General features: G+C 36.2%; 1 protein-coding gene across 32 annotated transcripts in view; it reads right to left on the bottom strand.

Annotated features, from left to right (window-relative positions):
- Nucleotides 1-17,395, bottom strand: part of DST (dystonin) — a 297,979-nt gene that overhangs the window by 46,596 nt on the left and 233,988 nt on the right. For all 32 annotated transcript variants that reach the window (XM_085217868.1, XM_085217869.1, XM_085217848.1 and 29 more), the window contains 9 exons: nucleotides 15,765-15,924; nucleotides 15,187-15,513; nucleotides 14,936-15,020; nucleotides 13,543-13,784; nucleotides 12,284-12,490; nucleotides 7,245-7,364; nucleotides 6,967-7,074; nucleotides 5,171-5,389; nucleotides 1,989-2,192 (listed from right to left, as the gene is read on the bottom strand). In XM_085217868.1, coding sequence (XP_085073994.1) covers nucleotides 1,989-2,192; nucleotides 5,171-5,389; nucleotides 6,967-7,074; nucleotides 7,245-7,364; nucleotides 12,284-12,490; nucleotides 13,543-13,784; nucleotides 14,936-15,020; nucleotides 15,187-15,513; nucleotides 15,765-15,924 — 1,672 coding nt within the window. The remainder of the gene's footprint in view (nucleotides 1-1,988; nucleotides 2,193-5,170; nucleotides 5,390-6,966; nucleotides 7,075-7,244; nucleotides 7,365-12,283; nucleotides 12,491-13,542; nucleotides 13,785-14,935; nucleotides 15,021-15,186; nucleotides 15,514-15,764; nucleotides 15,925-17,395) is intronic.

Raw genomic sequence — 17,395 nt, 5'->3', positions numbered from 1 at the left:
TGGGTACAGAACCAGCAGGATCTACAAAGAGCATTCTTGACTACACCTGGGGAGGTTACTAGAAAAAGCACAGCAAAACAAGCTTACTGTACACAAGCAAATAGGTACATTCTTAGTATTCAAAGAAATACATGCAAAACAAATGTAATTCATTTTTCCCACTGTATTATTTTCTGTACTCTATTTTCATTAGAAGTGCAACTATCATACAAGCAAGCAAAATGCAATATATAAAGATAAGCAACCTCCCTACATTCCAAACTTCTGAAAAACGGATTAGGGAAAGAAAGCCTTACAAAAGTGATAACAACTGAAATAAATTTGGCAATAATCAAATCTGATTTTAGGACACATATTCTGCATTTTTGAATTCTCAGTCCATTCAGTGGGCCTCATTTTACTGTGACTTCAGTGACTGAGACAAGGTGATTTAGAACTTAAAAGGAGGAAAGGCAAGTCATTATCATCTCTCTTTCTGGCTCCATAGGTCACATACTGCCTTTGATACATAATGTAATTTAACATAATTTGAAACCTGAAGAGTTAAATAATTATTCTTCCTGGTCTGTCTAGACAAACACTGACATATCCACCATATTAAAGAGTCTGAATATATATTTACATATCTTAATAAAGAAAGAGTTTATATAAAATTACATTCTGGAAGTTAGAATGTTTGGCTTTCCTATCTGCATATACATTTACGTACATTAAATACTTTAAGGTTCATTTTATAAGTAATTAAGTATTTTCTCAACATCTGTTTATATTCTAGCTGCTACCAAAGAATGCATTTTCCTTCTTGCTTTCTGGTCTTAGCCTTCTGTACCCTTCTGTACTTAAGCACATCTTGTTAATGTCTATCACATAAAAAGCAAAGGCTCGAACACTAAATAAATGTCTTGATTTTCAAACATCAGCATATATGCAAAAGAAAAAACACTGAATCTAAATAAACAGGCATCTTTCAGAGGTGTGAATAAAGAGACTACTTAGAATGACTGAAAGTAGCATGGAATATTGGCTACTACCAGGTCAAAAAATGAATGACATCTGATATAACTTTTTTCCTTAGATTCTTCAATTCTGTCTGTAATGTCTAGGAATACAACATTAAGTACTATGACCTATGAAGACAATTATTTAGAATGCAGAACTGATGAGAACTTTAAGATCTCTTTCGTGATTTAGTGTTTTAGTCCTGGGAAGAAATATAGTACATCATTGCTAGCCAACAGACAAAAAAGGGAATTTACCATAAAAACAGTGACAGGACAAAAAACTTCTATCAGGTTTTTGGGTAGGTTCATGTACACGGTTAATGAGGATTTTTTTTTCTGAATTTGGTGTCATGTAAAAGGATTTCATTTTGGATTTAATGACAAATTAATCCAGTATTATGAAGTTCCAAGGAATGATACCTATCAATACTCTAATATGGTTCATTCCATAGAGTAACTAATCTAAGATACACAGCTTTTATGGACGGACCTGAATTTTATGGTTACAATAATATTTTGTGAAGTCTAACTTTACTCATAATTCTTTTACGTGAAAAGGAGCATGCATGTTTAAGTACCCTCTAGTTCCAGTCTATTAAAGGACCAACTGCAGTTGCCAAGATACGACGATATGCAAAGCTAACTGATTAACAGAGACATTCAGATCAAGCACAGCATCAGCTATTAACAGACCAGTAAAAGAAAACTGAATAAACTGAAAATCTGACATTGTTAGATCAAATATTCCTTTTTTGACATTTTAAAATTGAGAACTGATAATATTTTTCAACTGCAGCAGACTCATAAAATTATTACCCCTCAGGAAATCAATGCCATGAGAAGTAACGTGAACATTCACACACTATTCAGCTGAAAAATTCACATAAAACAGCAGTTTAATCTTGATATATATACATATAAAATGATAATGTCTGTGTATCTTTCCATTCATGTGAATCTAATCATACTTTTAACTTAAAATGATACCTGGGTACACTGAGAAATGGCTTCATCCAGTGCCAGCGCTCGCTTTTTGACATCTTCCTTAATTTTACTGTAAAGGGTGTCAGCTGCCACATATTTCTCTTGGATAGAGAAACCTTCTCCTGGGCTCAGCTCCAGCAACTGAGGCCCAGTTTTATTCATCTTATCTATATGAGGCTTGTGCTCAGCAATCAGCTCACGCAGTTGCTATAACAAATGAAAAAAACTTATCAGTTTCTTAAGTTTAGACCACCGCATTACAGCTGTCCACACTTCAAACATCCAGCTGGCAAGAAATTCCAAACAAATACCTGTCATCCTAATGTAAAGCACAAATAATATTAAATAAAGTTAATGACTGCTCTGCCAGTGATGATTCCCTTTCCAAAAGTGAGAGCTACCCAGCCAGGAAACATCACAATTAAAGATACACTGGAAAGGGCCATGAAATACTCCTTCAAGCCATATCATTACACATAGAATGCATGGTGCCAAATGATGATATTGGCTGCAGATGATGTTGGCAACAGACACTCCCCATCATTTTTAGGACCTATAATGACAGAAATGGTAACTATATTCCAAATATTTGCATAATACCACTACGTATATACATTTTCATGCTGATATGTGCCACAAAGCCTTCCACTGAAGAACATCACAGAACAAGGTACTGAAGTTGCAATAGTATTAATGCAAGTTATCCTTGATTTAAAAGAGGAAACTAAAACAAAGAGGAGGTAAAATAAAAAAACAACAATGAAAAGAATAGCGGGCAATGAAAATGCATGAGAATTTTCTTGTTTAACAAGAAATTAAGATACAAATCATCTCAGCCACTCTCTCCCACCCTCTCAACACCCACCCCTAAAGTAAGTCCAAACCACAGAAAACTGCAAAAGGCCAAAAGGTAATGGTATTTTGTCTTCCAGCTTGCCTAAGTATTTTGCTTTTGTTTACTTGCACCCTTAAGTCTGACAAAAGGAAGAGATTTTATGGGGAGTAACCTAACCATTCCCTTCAGCTTCATTTATTGTCTCAGTTCATCCTTTCCTTTTCAGAAAAATCCCACTGCCTGGTGAGACACTGTCCCTCTCAGTACTGTGAGCTCCATGTATTTCTAGCCTACAGTCACTGTGCAGGAATGACAGGCTAGAGCAAGCATATGCTTTGTTCCTCCTAGTTCAGGGATTGTTTAAACAAATGAAGACACAGAAAAGGGCTTATATCAGTCTCAGTGTAAATAAATCCTCTTCTCTTCAACTGAGGTCCTTCCCTTAAAAAGAAATCCTGATACTGGCTTGCTTATGAGCTCCTCCCCAGAAGAGGAGGAGTTGGGAAGATTGAAAATATAGTGACCATGACTGTCCACTGTCCTCTGATGAAGAAATAACAATGAAAAACAATGACAAAAAAACAAAAAGCAATGACTAGCTACTGCCTGAGAACGTAATTCTACTTGTAAACCTTGCATCAAGAAAAATAATAGTGATTAGCACAGAAAAAGGAAAATGCTAAGCTAAGAATGGTTGTAAAGTTTTTAGAAAATGATTTTATGTATTTTATTTTTGTTCACAAATAAGTAACTTGACACAGTGTGACAGAGTATGCATCTATAGGTACAAACTTTACTATGCCAGTACTTTACTCTGCCAAAAGCAAAACTCAAACTGCATTAACTGCATGTTAATATAAATATAAGTGAGTATATAAGAAATATAAGGGAATAAAGAAAGCTGTATTCATACTGAGGATCCTTTTCCTTTTTATAACAGAAGCACAAATGATCTGGTCTTTGCCACAATTGGGTAAACAATTCCAGTAAATCAGTATTCCAGATCAGATTACGTGTTAAAATTGCCAGACATTAATCTTCTACTTAAACAAATCTCAGCTAATGGCATAGCCCAGGGAAAATGCAAAAATACAAGTTCAGATGAAGGGCCTCTCAAGCAAGCAAAATGATTAAAGTAGATGGGGGAAACAAACCTGTAAGTAAAGCAAGCATGATTTGGTTCACAGTGACTAATCAAGACGGTTTGTAAAGCTCATGTGATATACTTAGTCTTAATAGAGCATGTTTGTTCTTTGTGGACACAGTAGGAAGACAAATGAGTGAACCCAGTGTTTACCACTGTATCAAGTAGCACACCTTCATTAACTGGTCTCACAGTAAACAGGATTTTGAAACCAGGATTCATCCTATCTAACTCTAGTCATTTAACTGAGGCAACTAAAATTAAAAAGCCTAGCTACCCTGTGCTCAGTAGGAAGAGACAGGTGTCTCCAGCAGCAAAATGGGCTTTGCATGTGCTAAAACATGCAGGTTTTTAATCTTGGTAGGTTAAATCTGATTCCACGTCTAGTGGAGTCTAGTTGCTGTCTGAAACATACTGATTTTTGTCCCAGATGATTCTTCTATGCAAGAAAGGCCACATGGAGGCCAGGCTATGTAATAAAGTTCCCTCTCTATTTTGTGATGCTATGAGAAACAATTATTTATTTTTATTATTACATCACAAACATTTTCCTTTTTTAAAAGAATTGGCCAAGAGATTGGCTTAAACGAAACCACAGAATTCTTGGACCCTGAACTGTCAATCTGGAAGATTTGTTCAACAAAGTTTACTTTCCATGATAACAAAACAAACAACACATTTTTTACATGTACATAAGGTTAATACATATGTATATTAGCACACTGCATACATAGACCAAATTTCAGTTTCTGCATGCTGAAAGCAGGTATGCTAGCTCTTTCTGTTGTCTCATATTACTCTTTCTTGGATCTTACTACATAACCCAATCTTTGTTCTTTCCATTTATGGACTTGGTTTGTTCTAAGACTGTCATATTTATGTGTACTTTTAAAGATACTTCTAAGCTATTCATTTCTTATGCTTAGATCTGGCACTTAATGGCAATTATTTCTCCTTTAGCCCTCTTTTATGCTTATACATTGCTTGCTGCTTTCCCCAGATAATCTTGTTTGCATGCAGTTTGGAAAACAGCAGAGGCGTGATTTTAAGTATATTTTCTATTATTATTTTAAATAACGTTTTTCGAACAGAAGTCTAACTGTCAGTTATGAGCGGTCAGTGGAGTACTTCCTGGTTCCAAGCAGAGCTTTTGATACTTTGTTGTTTTTTGTTTTTGCTTTTTCTTGAAAACAGCAAAATTCTTACCCGATGCTCTTCTTGTTGTTGCTTTAAAGTTTCATACTCAAGGGCTGGCGCAGGAAGCTGAGAGATGATCATTTCTGTTTCAGTTAACCACGGCCAAAGCTCTTCATAAGTCTCCCAGAACTGGTTAACTAGGGACTGAGCCCGCTCCAGCTGGAGGTTTCTCTCTGAGTTCATTTGACAGACTGTATCATATTTCTGTAACAGGCTTTTCAGTTTTTTCTGTGAAATAATATTAACAGAAAATGGTAATGTATGTCTCTCCACATATTCATTATCCTAATCCCTAAACAGTCTTTGATAATAGCACCAAACCATAGTGAACAAAATCTTAATTTTGATAGTAGTTCTACAGTACTGGAGTATTTAAAGAGGAAAAAATCAATACTGTGGGAGATCTGAATTTGGCAGGACACATTCAAAGTAACTAAAACATAAACAACACTTTATTCCTAGAACTTCCATTTAAGCTGCAATTGACTTTATTGCCTATCCCAGCCCCATTTTCTTTCTGAAGGCATCATGAACAGTATCTTTTTTTTTTTTTTTAAATCTACCAAAGAATGGGGCATATACTTCTGGATAAACTTTCTTCAGAAAGCACGTAACACTATTTTCCATGTTAGCAAGTATTAATTAATGAGAATACATTACCATCAATAATATGACAGAACTTAAAGGGTTAAGCATTACCCCTCTATTCTGTTTGGACATATGATAATAAAAGATGTATTGACTGGATATATAACTTTCTGTGGAAGAATGCCCATCTTATCGTTTTTATGAAATACTGTAATGCAACAATGCACGTAAGTGCTAGCCTTAGAAAAACTAGACATATAAATAAGGCGCTGAATATGAAGTACAAGATCTTTTCTGTCAGAACAAGATATTGTTTCATTTGTTACGTGTTGCATGTAAATTAAGTATAGGGATGCTATCCAAAGGACAAAATATAGCCTAACATAAAGATATACTGTTGTGGTTTTTTTTTTTACTAAAACATATATCTAACAGAGGATCACCTACAATTGCTCTCCCTTTTGGCTATATTTTCATAGACTGAACTAAATTCACTTTAGAACAAATCAAATTTATTCAGTGATTCTGCAGCAGAGCACAATTAGTGAATTACTGTTGGTCTCTGGAAGGACCAAAAATCACAGATCATATCCATACCAGTAAAAAAAGTCCATGTTAAAATGCCAGTAAGAAAGATCTCTCTGTGTGCATGCATATAAAACACACACATATATGTATATTCTTTCAGCACTCAACCTCAGGCTGTGTGTGCACATCAGCAAATGTGTAAGAATGCCTTTCATGGGCTGTGTTAGTCAACAGGACGGAACATTCCTGGCAAACAATTCCCCCACTGAAATTGGCATAAATGAAGATAAAGACACACACTGAGGTGCCAGCCACTGAATGAGGCACAGAAATACACACACCCAGCCAGAGCTTCACAGACTCTAGAGAACAGAGGAAGATAAACAGCCAGACTCCACACGCATCACCCCAGATGACTAATACCTATTCACTCAATCATTTCACTGGCTGAAATACTGTTTACCATGGAAGATGACAAATGGGCTCTGAATTAGTGTCAGATAATGAAGTCGACAGTGCTTGCTCTTTGAACATCCTGAAGCTTTCTTCTAGTATTACAAACCTTGGACCAGAAGTGGCTGTAATTAATGCTTTTTCATTAACATTTTGAAGTATACACCATAAGAGTCTTCCTGCAGTCTATGGTCTTCCTATTCACCACCGTAGCCGCAAATTTATGGGAAATTTACCTTTATGGTCTGCTTCTCTTCTTCAGTGCACGTGTTCATAATCTTATCCCCGGACTTAACAAGTTCATCTATAGTATCTTTGTGCCTCAAAATCTCCATGGTAAAAGCCTTGAAGCACAATAAAAACTGGTCAGGATTATAAAATAAAGTACATGGAGCAAAAACTATTCGTGAAGTGCATTATGATGGACTGAAATTAAATCACAGTAGTACATTTTCTAGATGGAGACTGTTCTGGCCAATAATTAACATGACAGTTGGAAATGCATTTCTTTTACCTTTTGAACTTGTAGCTGAGCCGTGGTCTGGTCTTGCTCAAGCCTAATATCACCAAGAGACATCAGTTTCTTTTCTGTTTCTGCAATCCAGGCGAGTTCAGCATCAGCTGCTTGATCAAACTAAATGAGGGCGACATGATTAAGTTCAATGATTCTATAGACATGGAAAGTTAGAATGACATCAAAAATTTTATAGAAGATAAAAAGCACACTTCAGAATTAGCAGAAAGATAGTAACTCCCTTTTCATATGAGGCTTTTATGTAAATGAAATACAATGCCTCAAATGGTTCTGAGGAATTGGAATAAAATCAGCTTAATTCATAAACATGACAAAGCAACAGACATACATTTTTCCAAAGCCTACAGCTCTTCTAACAATCATAATTAAAAGGGTTACCATTTCAGAATTTTAACTAGAATGTTTATTTTCATTTGACTCAACTTTCACATGTCTTTTCCACCTCCAAATTTATTTTTACTGCTACTGTCGGAATTATCCTAAGAAATAGCTGTTTGATGCTATCTTTTCCATCTTAAGAGATGCTTTGGTAATAAATTATAAAGGTGAAGCAATTAGAACTCAAGTAAGTCAGTGGAAAAAAAAAAAAAAAAAAAAAAAGACTAAATTCAGAGAAGACGGGATTTCATCCAAAACCAGAACACAGATTAAATATCAAAATACTCTCAGGCATTTGGGCAGCCAGTCCTTTCAGTAAAAGATTAACTTCGGACTACTGTTAGTTGACACTTCAATGTTTCAAAAACTATCTTAAAGCACTAAGATAATTAATTAGAGTATTTAGAGGATCTGTTTGTTACTAATTTGTTAAAAAAAAAAAAAAAAAAAAAAAGAGAGAATCTGAAAAGAATTATCTGGGGGTCCAATTCTGATGAAAAGAATAAATTTTTTAAAAATGATGTATTATCTTTCACTTCTGCTCAAGTTTGCAAATGTGCATCTTAGTGCATCCATACTGTAATACTGAGCTTAAGCCATAGAGAAATAATTTGCAGTACCATCATATGCACAAAACAAATAACCACTAAAACTACTATTTATTTTCTAAGGGTTTGATCCCCACTGCAATTATTTGAAGATTAGTACAGCTCTGAGTTATTCAGAAAGTCTATCAGGGCATTTTAGGTCAGAACCTGTTATTTAAGTTTTTTACAGGGAGAGTGGTGAGGTGCTGGAACAGGCTGCCCAGAGAGGTTGTGGATGCCCCATCCCTGGAGGTGTTCAAGGCCAGGTTGGATGGGGCCCTGGGCAGCCTGGTCTGGTATTAAATGGGGAGGTTGGTGGCCCTGCCTGTAGCAGGGGGTTGGAGATTCATGATCCTGGAGGTCCCTTCCAACCCTGGCCATTCTGTGATTCTGTGACTACCACGCTTCCTTCAGAAGTCACACTCGGACCCTCTTGTCTTTTAAATCTGATGACCAGTGCATTTGTGGCTATAGAACTTTGACAGCACTGCTCCTGGAACATAGCTGGAGTTCACTTTGGCCACTAAATAACTCTTGTCTTAGTGGTTAATTATGAGTCCCACAAAAACAAAGGAAGCAGTTCTGAGATTTCATTCTTCTTGAGTCAATCTTTTTCAGCCTTGTTTAATCCATTTGTTACATGAAAGAGAGCTGAAACATTCTTACTCAGCATATGTCATTTTTCATATAAAGAAACAGAAAGTAGGATGTGTCCTAAATTGTATAACTTCCTAACAGAAAGGTATTTTCTGAAACAATCAGTAAACATTAGCATGAAGTAAATGCATCAACAGTGTTTAAATCCAAGTTCTTTGGAAGCCCATCTATTTATAACCCAACTTAAGGAAATAAACATGATGTCAAATATGTCAGAGGTACAACCAGTCTGTGACTTCCTAATACCAAATATCCATGGATATGTCACTAATGCTGAGCAAACATTTAGTGGAAATAGTAAAATCAAGGCATGGCACCGGAAAAGTCTAGGTTCCACAGTGCTGAGCAACATTAGAACTCTAAGCCTCATTTACTAAGGATGTAGGATTTGCAATTGATGATGTGCGCGTATAACATTGAGGAATATGAAGTACAAAACCAGCACCCTCTGCATCCAAAATTCAAAGATATTTTTCTCAATAATGCATAGCAGAATTATTTTTCAGCCTTGAACATCGCTTGAGTCACTATAAAAAAAAGTCTGTCTTATTCCTACCTGGTTTAACCAACCATGTTTCATTGCAGTACTTCTAACTAGGAAGGACTGACTTGTGAATATGATGACACCGTGATTTTCTCTATGAATGTTTTATAAAGCACCCTCTGTGACTGCTTTGGAGCAAAGAACAAGAAAGGCAACTACAAAATTTGATCTTCTCTTTCTATATAGCATTTTTTTGCATTAGAGAAAGATAGTGACCAATACCTTCAGTACCAACAAATGAGAGCGTGCAGTAAAATTTCTCTCTCGCATATTTCTACCCATTTAGGGGCATTCACATTACATTAAGTGTTCAATCTCATTAACAGCATGAAACCATGTACTGAACAGTTCACACAGCTTAATGCATTTGTCTCCTTGGTCCACTAATGTCTATCACAAAAACCATGCTACTTCCACTGAACTCTCACATTCTTGGTGGATTTGCCGTCGAATCAAAACTTTTTCGTAGAACAGTCACTTGAACAAGTTGCTTCAGGGTAAGCTTACAAAGCATTAGCTCCTCCAAAAATATTTTTTCATTATGCATGGTCTATGTTTGAGCTGAATGGAAAGCGGCTTATCCTTATACTGGAAGCATCTTAAGCCCCTTAATCATAGGATATAGTGTATAGGAGTATACTGTGGTGGGCTCAAGTGAAGGTTAGGGGTATTCAGGACCAGAGTGCAATATGTCCTTCTGAGGCTAGGTAGTGGAGCAGCATCTGTGGACCCTTCTAGCCTGGACTTGGATGTGCTGAACTGGCGTTAGGTGATGAAATATAATTCAGAGACTTGAAGGAGAGCAAACATTCTTCTGTTTCATAGAATCTATTAGAATTCTATGAATCTAGGTCTAGAAAGATGTTAAATAACACCAGTCCTAACACCAATCCCTGAGGAACGCCACACATCACTGGTTTCCACTTGGACATTGAGCCACTGACCACAACTATCTGAGTGTGACCATCCAGCCAATTATTTATCCAGCAAGTTGTCCATCCATCAAATCCTTTTTTTGTCCAATTTAGTGACTAGGATGTCATGCAGGACAGTGTCAAACACTTTGCACAAGTCCAGCTAGATGAAATCAGTTGCTCTTCCTTTATCCAGTCGCACTATACCTCCATCATAAAAGGTCAAGTTTGTCAGGCATGAACTTGCCCTTGGTGAAGCCATGTTGGTTATTACCACCAATCACCTCGTCTTTATTTTCCATGTACTTTATTAGGGTCTTCAGGAGGATCTGCTCCATGATTGTGCTAGATCTGACTGGCCTGTAGTTCCCTGGATCTTCTCTTCTTCCTGACCTTGAAAATGGGAGTTATGTTTTCCCTTTTCCAGACAGTGGGAACTTCACCAGACTGCCGGCTCTTGCAAAGCAGCGTGGCAACTTTATCTGCCAGTTCCCTCAGAACCCATGGATGGATCTCATCAGGTCCCATGGACTTGCGCACCTTCAGGTTCTTTAGATGCTCTCAAACCTGATCTTCTCTAACAGAAGGTAGATGTTCTTCTCCAAATTCTTACCTTTGCTTTCTGCAGCTTGTGAGGTGTGGCCAGAGCCCTTGCTGGTGAAGACTAAGGCAAAGAAGTCATTGAGCACCTCAGCTTACTCCATATCCTTCGTGACCAGGTCTTCAGTTTCCTTCTGGAGGGGGCCCACATCTTCCCCAGCCTTCCTTTTATCGTATCATTGATATACCTGTAGAATTTTTTCTTGTTCCCCTTTATGTCCCCTAGCTAGATTTCATAATATCTAGGTTTTAGATTTCCTAACCTGATCCCTGGCTGCTTGGACAACTTTGCAGTCCTCCCAGGTAACCAGTTTCTGCTTCCACTCCTTATAGACTTTCTTTTTGTACTTAATTAAGCCCAGGAGCTCCTGGAGGAGCCTGCCTTCCTTTTTCCTCTTTTCACTCATAGAAAATCACCCTTCGTTGCTGAGGATTTGTTTCAAGGAGACAAAATAATACTCATACCAAACCCCTTAAAAAGTTAAACATGAAGTTATTTTTAACCTCACTAATAAGGAGATCTGAGTTACTGCCAGCCTCTTTCAGTTGGCTTCCAACAAACTTTGAAATCGTCACATACGGTTTCTCCTTGTCCTATTATAACTATTTACGGGAACTATTAGCAGAAAGAAAAATCTCCACCAATATTTTTATGCCTGAACTGTAGGCAGACAGTGGAAAAATTGCGCTTCATGACGCTTTTACAAACATGGACCTTGAAGTGGGTCCATTTAGTAATGTAATTAGTGTCAGTTCTCAAAGTGTACCCACATACATGCATGTGTGTGTTTTGAAACCTTCACATATTTAGTAATTCAGGCTTTGAATCCCAAGAAGAAAAGCATTGTGGATATGAGTAAAAGCAACTGTTACTTAAACTCTCAAGTACATTTTAGATAATAAGATTCAGCTTTCAATTGTCAAAAATACAGGGAAGCTAGACAATCAACTGATGCTGGAAGGTGTGGCAACATTAGTGATTTCAATGCTGCATCCAGGAAAACTGGCTGGAAGCTGAGCCATATTTTACTTAACATGATCTGTGAAAGATAAGGACGATTCAGTTGTTACTCAAGAAAACTCCCACTTAAGGAACCGATAGGATAGCTATAGTAATGTTAGCTACAAGACTGAAGCTTTTGTCAACAGAAAGTCGTATGATTACAACAGCATACCTTCTGGTATGCATATCTTTACAGTGGAGCCACATTCCATTCAAACAGGTCTTTTGTTGCCTGAGCACAAGAAATGTTTGGCAACACTATTAAAGGACATCTTCTATTTAAGTACACATTGCCAGAGGCCATTTATTATAGTCCTAAAACAGGTTATCAGTACCTGCTGGGATCTCAGGATGGCAGCATCAATCTCATCCACCTTCTGAGAGATTGTGTCACTCACTAATCTGTATCGTTCGTTGTCTTCTGTTATCATCTTGTCAAGCCCCTCTCTAGCCCTCCATGGCACCAGTTCCAAGAAGGCACTGCCAACTTCATTGAGAGTGTCCAGTAAGGCTTTGTTGGTTTTTGCTTCTTTTTTCAACTCCTGAAAAAGGTCATTTGAAGTAAATGTGCCAGCATGAGTTGAACACACAAACAGCTTACATGTTTTTTATTCTTTAAACTACTGAGTAGAGAACTGAAATGTTTTCCAGGCACACCAAAGGGATAAATGAGCACAATTATTTTCAGCTCAGTTGTACTAGCTTTTTGATATTTGTCAGTTGTTTGACAAAAAATGTGGGTAAGTCTAAGCTTTCTACAGAGTATGTAACTAAAAACATTTCTCCAGTCAATATGATAGTTTGAAATTCTCTGAAATTTTATGAGTTGTGAGTACTTCAGGAAGCGAACAAATAAAATAAAACTAACACATACTAGTTGCAGCCTGTCACACCATCAGGAACTAAATCACCACTAAAGCATGAAACGAAGCAAAATATCATGAATTCAAACAATTTCTGAAATGAGAAATGATTGGATTATATTCCTGTCAAATTATCACACAATCCTTCAAGCTTTTTCTGTACAGGAAGCCCCAGTGATGATTCATTTCTTTTTTGTATCTATATGTAATCTACAAATAAATAATTCAATTTATTAACATCTTAATATATTAAATGTTCATGTGTATTAATATAGTACATATGTAATTTGAAGGAAATATATTTTTTCATTTTTTTCCACTCAAAACACTGCCCTCACCATCCAACTTGCAATATTATTTTTTAAATAAGTATTTTTTTTGTTAAACAAGATTAGTAATGTATTTTAAATGCTGTCTTTTTCATATTTTACAAGATGATATCCATGTCATAACTAAAGAACCAAAATAACTTTGTTTGACAACTTTGGAGTTTTCCCAGGGTAAGGTAGCTGCTTGAACAAAAAAGAAATGTTGTGCTGCTGAGCTAAAAATAAACCACAACCCAATTTTGTGTGGGATTTTAACAAATGACTCTGGAAAGTAAGCATGATTCTTAACTACTGCTACAATTACAGCTGATCTAATGTCAAATTAGTTATTCACAAAACAATTTTCTTCCCAAAGGTTAACACAAAATCATATAGTGATAATTCACAGATTCTAAAACCTACTTTTTGTCTTTCTTGTGCTTGGCTTAATTCTTCACCCTGTGGTATTTGAGTTTCATATGACAGTAATTCCACTTCCACTTTGTCAAGCCATTTGCAGAGCTCCTCATGGGTTGAGTGCAGCTGACCTGCAAGCTGTAGGGCCTGCTCTAAGGTCTTGGACACATCAGAGCTCAATTTTGTAATATCTTTGTATCTCACTTTAATGCCTTCCAGTTTATCTTGAATTATTATAACTTCATCACCTAAAATAACAGAAGAACGTTATTTCTTGCAAACACAAATCCCTAAAAATAAAAAAATTCCTAAGCATCGGCCCTTACCTAACACAGCAATCTCAGTATTTAATTTAGAAAATGATCCAAACAAGGAGACGGGGCAAATCCTCACCTCCTGTAAATTATTCTACCCTTACTAATTCTACAAAGCAATGACGTTTACCTCAATGTACGATCTGATCTTCTGCCTTTTTTATTGTTTTACTAAACTATCAGAAAGTGAAGACTTTGACTCAACATTTAATGCAAGTGTTCTTCTAAAAAAATCCATCCTTAAATTCACAATAATTCTTAAAAGGTTATAAAAATTGCAGATGTTACTGAAAATACTAAGAAAAAAGTCAGGAATACTAACTAGATTTTCCATTACACTGATATTTTAAACAATTCCTTGAACTGAACGCTCTCTTTACAATCCATTAAAAACAAAAGGCTAAAATAAAAGCAACCTCCTGAAATTTATATTCAGATTTCATTATAGATTATGCATAATGTTTAAATTTGGAACAGAGAAGGATTCCCCGTCTTCAACCATATGTATGTCTTAAGGAGTTCAAGAACTTTGCAAGCACTGGAAAATCTGGACAGGTGTTGATCTACAGAGCAGACACATGGCTTACAACTGGAATGCAACTTTTCCCACAGTATTAACTCCAATGGACAAAGCTTTCCTCTTGCAGTAAAAGGTAGTCTAATATCTCGTTCTTCTGTGAATGTCTCCAGGGAACTGACTGTGTCCCCAGCCAAACAGCCCTCCAACCAGAGTAATGTCCATAACTTGATATTAGGAATGGAATGCAGGTTCACTAAAACAATTTTCCACTAAAAATAATAGTAAAACAAGGGCCAAATTCCCTACAAGCAATAATTAACTTTTGCTCACTAATATTAAAAATACATTTGGCTCCAAAACATAACCCACTCTGATCTCATACCTTTGTTAAAATAGATAACTACAAGTGCTTTAACCAACAAGCATATTGGTTGTTACTAATACTTGGTTGTTACTAGTATTTACATATTCCACTTAAAACTTCTCATAAGCATTTATCATTACAGGAAAAAAAAAAAAAAAAAAAAAAAAGCCTGGCAAATTGTGCTTTTCTAAAAGGTCTCACCTGTTGTTTGTTTGAGAAGCTCTAAGCCATTTTGTATAGCCAAATCAACATTTTGTTTTCTGAGAAGAATCTCCTCCTGAAGCTCCTAAGAGAAAATGCCACTTGTGTAAGCACTGACATAATAAACAACACTATTTTTATTTGGATTAAGCATATTTCCATTTAAAACAAAATAGATTAATGAAAAATAAATGAAATATGGATTGTAAATCATATAAAAATAAATAATAAATGAACAGAAATCAAAATACCAGTAGTTCAGAGTGCTGTTTCTCAAGCAATTCTGTGTTGCAATCTTGGACTGACAACTTGCTCAGTTTATCATGGACTTCATTCAGCCAGTTCATCAACTCAACTTCGTCCTCCCCAAAAATCTGAGCATTGCAGTATGCTTGCTGTAGAAGTTCAGACCTGCTGTTGCTCTTCTCTTGAATCTCAATGTATCGGGCCTGAGAAGAATCTAGCTTTTCCTGCACCATATCTTTGTCTTCCCTGGAGCTCATAGTCTTTAGAGACTGACCAGTGCTAATGGCCTGAAGCAAACTCTTATTGTGAGCTAGGACATCATCTTCTAGGGCCTATATATTTTTTTAAATAATGAAGAACAATGGAAAAGAAAATCAGAAAAACATAAAAAAAATGTAAGTGGAACTAAATAAAAACTGAATTAAAAAGAACATATTACCAACACAAATGAATAAAACTCAAATTACAGGAAAAAAAAAGTATAGTAAAATACAAGTATACCACAAGAGCTTTCCCAATTGTGCTTACTTCACAGATGAGTTTAAACAGAACGGCACGAGCAAATATGTTGTTCATATCTTACTTTATGCTGAGAAATCTGCTGTTGCAGTTTGGAAGCCTGTGTTCCAATAGGTTCAGCATTTGCAAGTCTCTTCTCTGTGGCTGACAGCCACTCCACCAATGGCTCCAAAGCTTCATGAAACTGCTGTGCTACCACTGAGATGCCTTCCAACTGACGGTTCCTATAAACATCCCAAGAGAAAGAGCCTACTGTAGGGCATCTGCTTTAGCAGGGTGTTGGACTGGACGATCTCTTGAGGTCCCTTCCAACCCCTGCAATTCTGTGATTCTGTGATTACACCTTTTAAAGTTAGATAAAGACTTTACTGAACCAGAACGTATGATCACACTACCTCAGCACTGTACATTATCTTCTAACATTTGTTCAATGATGTGAACAGAACTATGTGGCTTTACTTCACTCTACTTTGAAACTAATGAGACAATGGTAATAAAGCACTAAGACTTGACCTCCAAAATAAAAAAGAAGTATCTAAAACCCTTCTGTTTCAGATTATTACATCTCAGAGAAAGTTCTTGATTACAGGAAGCCTTCTCTACAGCCACTGCTGAGAAAATTTCCCTCAAGAAGACTTTTAAGAGATATTTTTTCCCACATAAAAAACATCAGAGTGTTGTCTTTCAGCAGGAAATCTTATTACAGGTAAAAGCTATGCTTATACATGCTTCCCTAGACTTACAAACAAGGGAGACCCTACAGACCTGCCACAGTCAGCTATATAATGCTCACAGAAATACTCTACTTAGTTTTCAGAATCGTGGTCTGATCTTCAGATCTTTTCATTTCTAGAGACTGGCAAAGCAAAATGGAGACAAGCCTGCAACTAATAGATAGCTTGGGAAAAGCTGCAATTTGATTTTTAATTAAGTATCACCAGATTGGGAAAAGAATATTAAATTAAAAATGACATTAACATTTACTCCACCAATGACTCAGATTCCTCCAATAAATAAATAAATAAATAAATAAATAAAAAAAAAGAAAGAAGAAAAAAGAAAGAATAATCTATTAGTGGCTTACTCTACCAATTGAATAATTGAATAATTGTATCTTTAGTATGAAATAGCAAAAGAGATTCAGAGTAAAGGAACTATAGAGGCTAGCAGGAGAAGTAAAAGACAACACAGCTGAATTTAATGTTACTCTAATTGCTCAAATCCCAATCCATCCATTTGCTCTTCAGTGTAAAGTTTTACTGCTCACTTAAAACAATTTTCCTAAACTTTCCAAATCCTTTCTCATTCTCAATTACATATTTTTTTTCAGGTCACTTATGCATACTCTTCTCTCCCTACTACAAGGCTGTTCTTAAAATCCCTACCCAGAAAATACATTCAGCAAAGTCCTTTAAACACCGATGTCTTCAGATGCTTTACAGTTCATAACTTGCCATATATTTTATAAACAGGCAACTCAAAAATATCTAAGTGTGTGTATATGTAGATACTGTGTCTTTCTGAATTGGAACTTGAGCTGGACTGCAATCCCTAGCAGAGTGTTTTCTGCACTGCAGAATGTACATACATGTACATACTTCAGTGGTCCTTTTTTCTCGAGAATTAATGCAGCTTAGCAACTTGAGTAAGAACATCAACAACTGGCAGCACCAGGGTTACTACGGTATAGAAACC

The sequence above is a fragment of the Meleagris gallopavo genome, chromosome 2, assembly GCF_905368555.1.
Source record: "Meleagris gallopavo chromosome 2, MGAL_WU_HG_1.1, whole genome shotgun sequence".
Taxonomy (NCBI): Eukaryota; Metazoa; Chordata; class Aves; order Galliformes; family Phasianidae; genus Meleagris; species Meleagris gallopavo.
The sequence above is the reverse complement of the archived record's forward strand: the minus strand, read 5'-3'. Positions and strand labels throughout refer to the sequence as shown.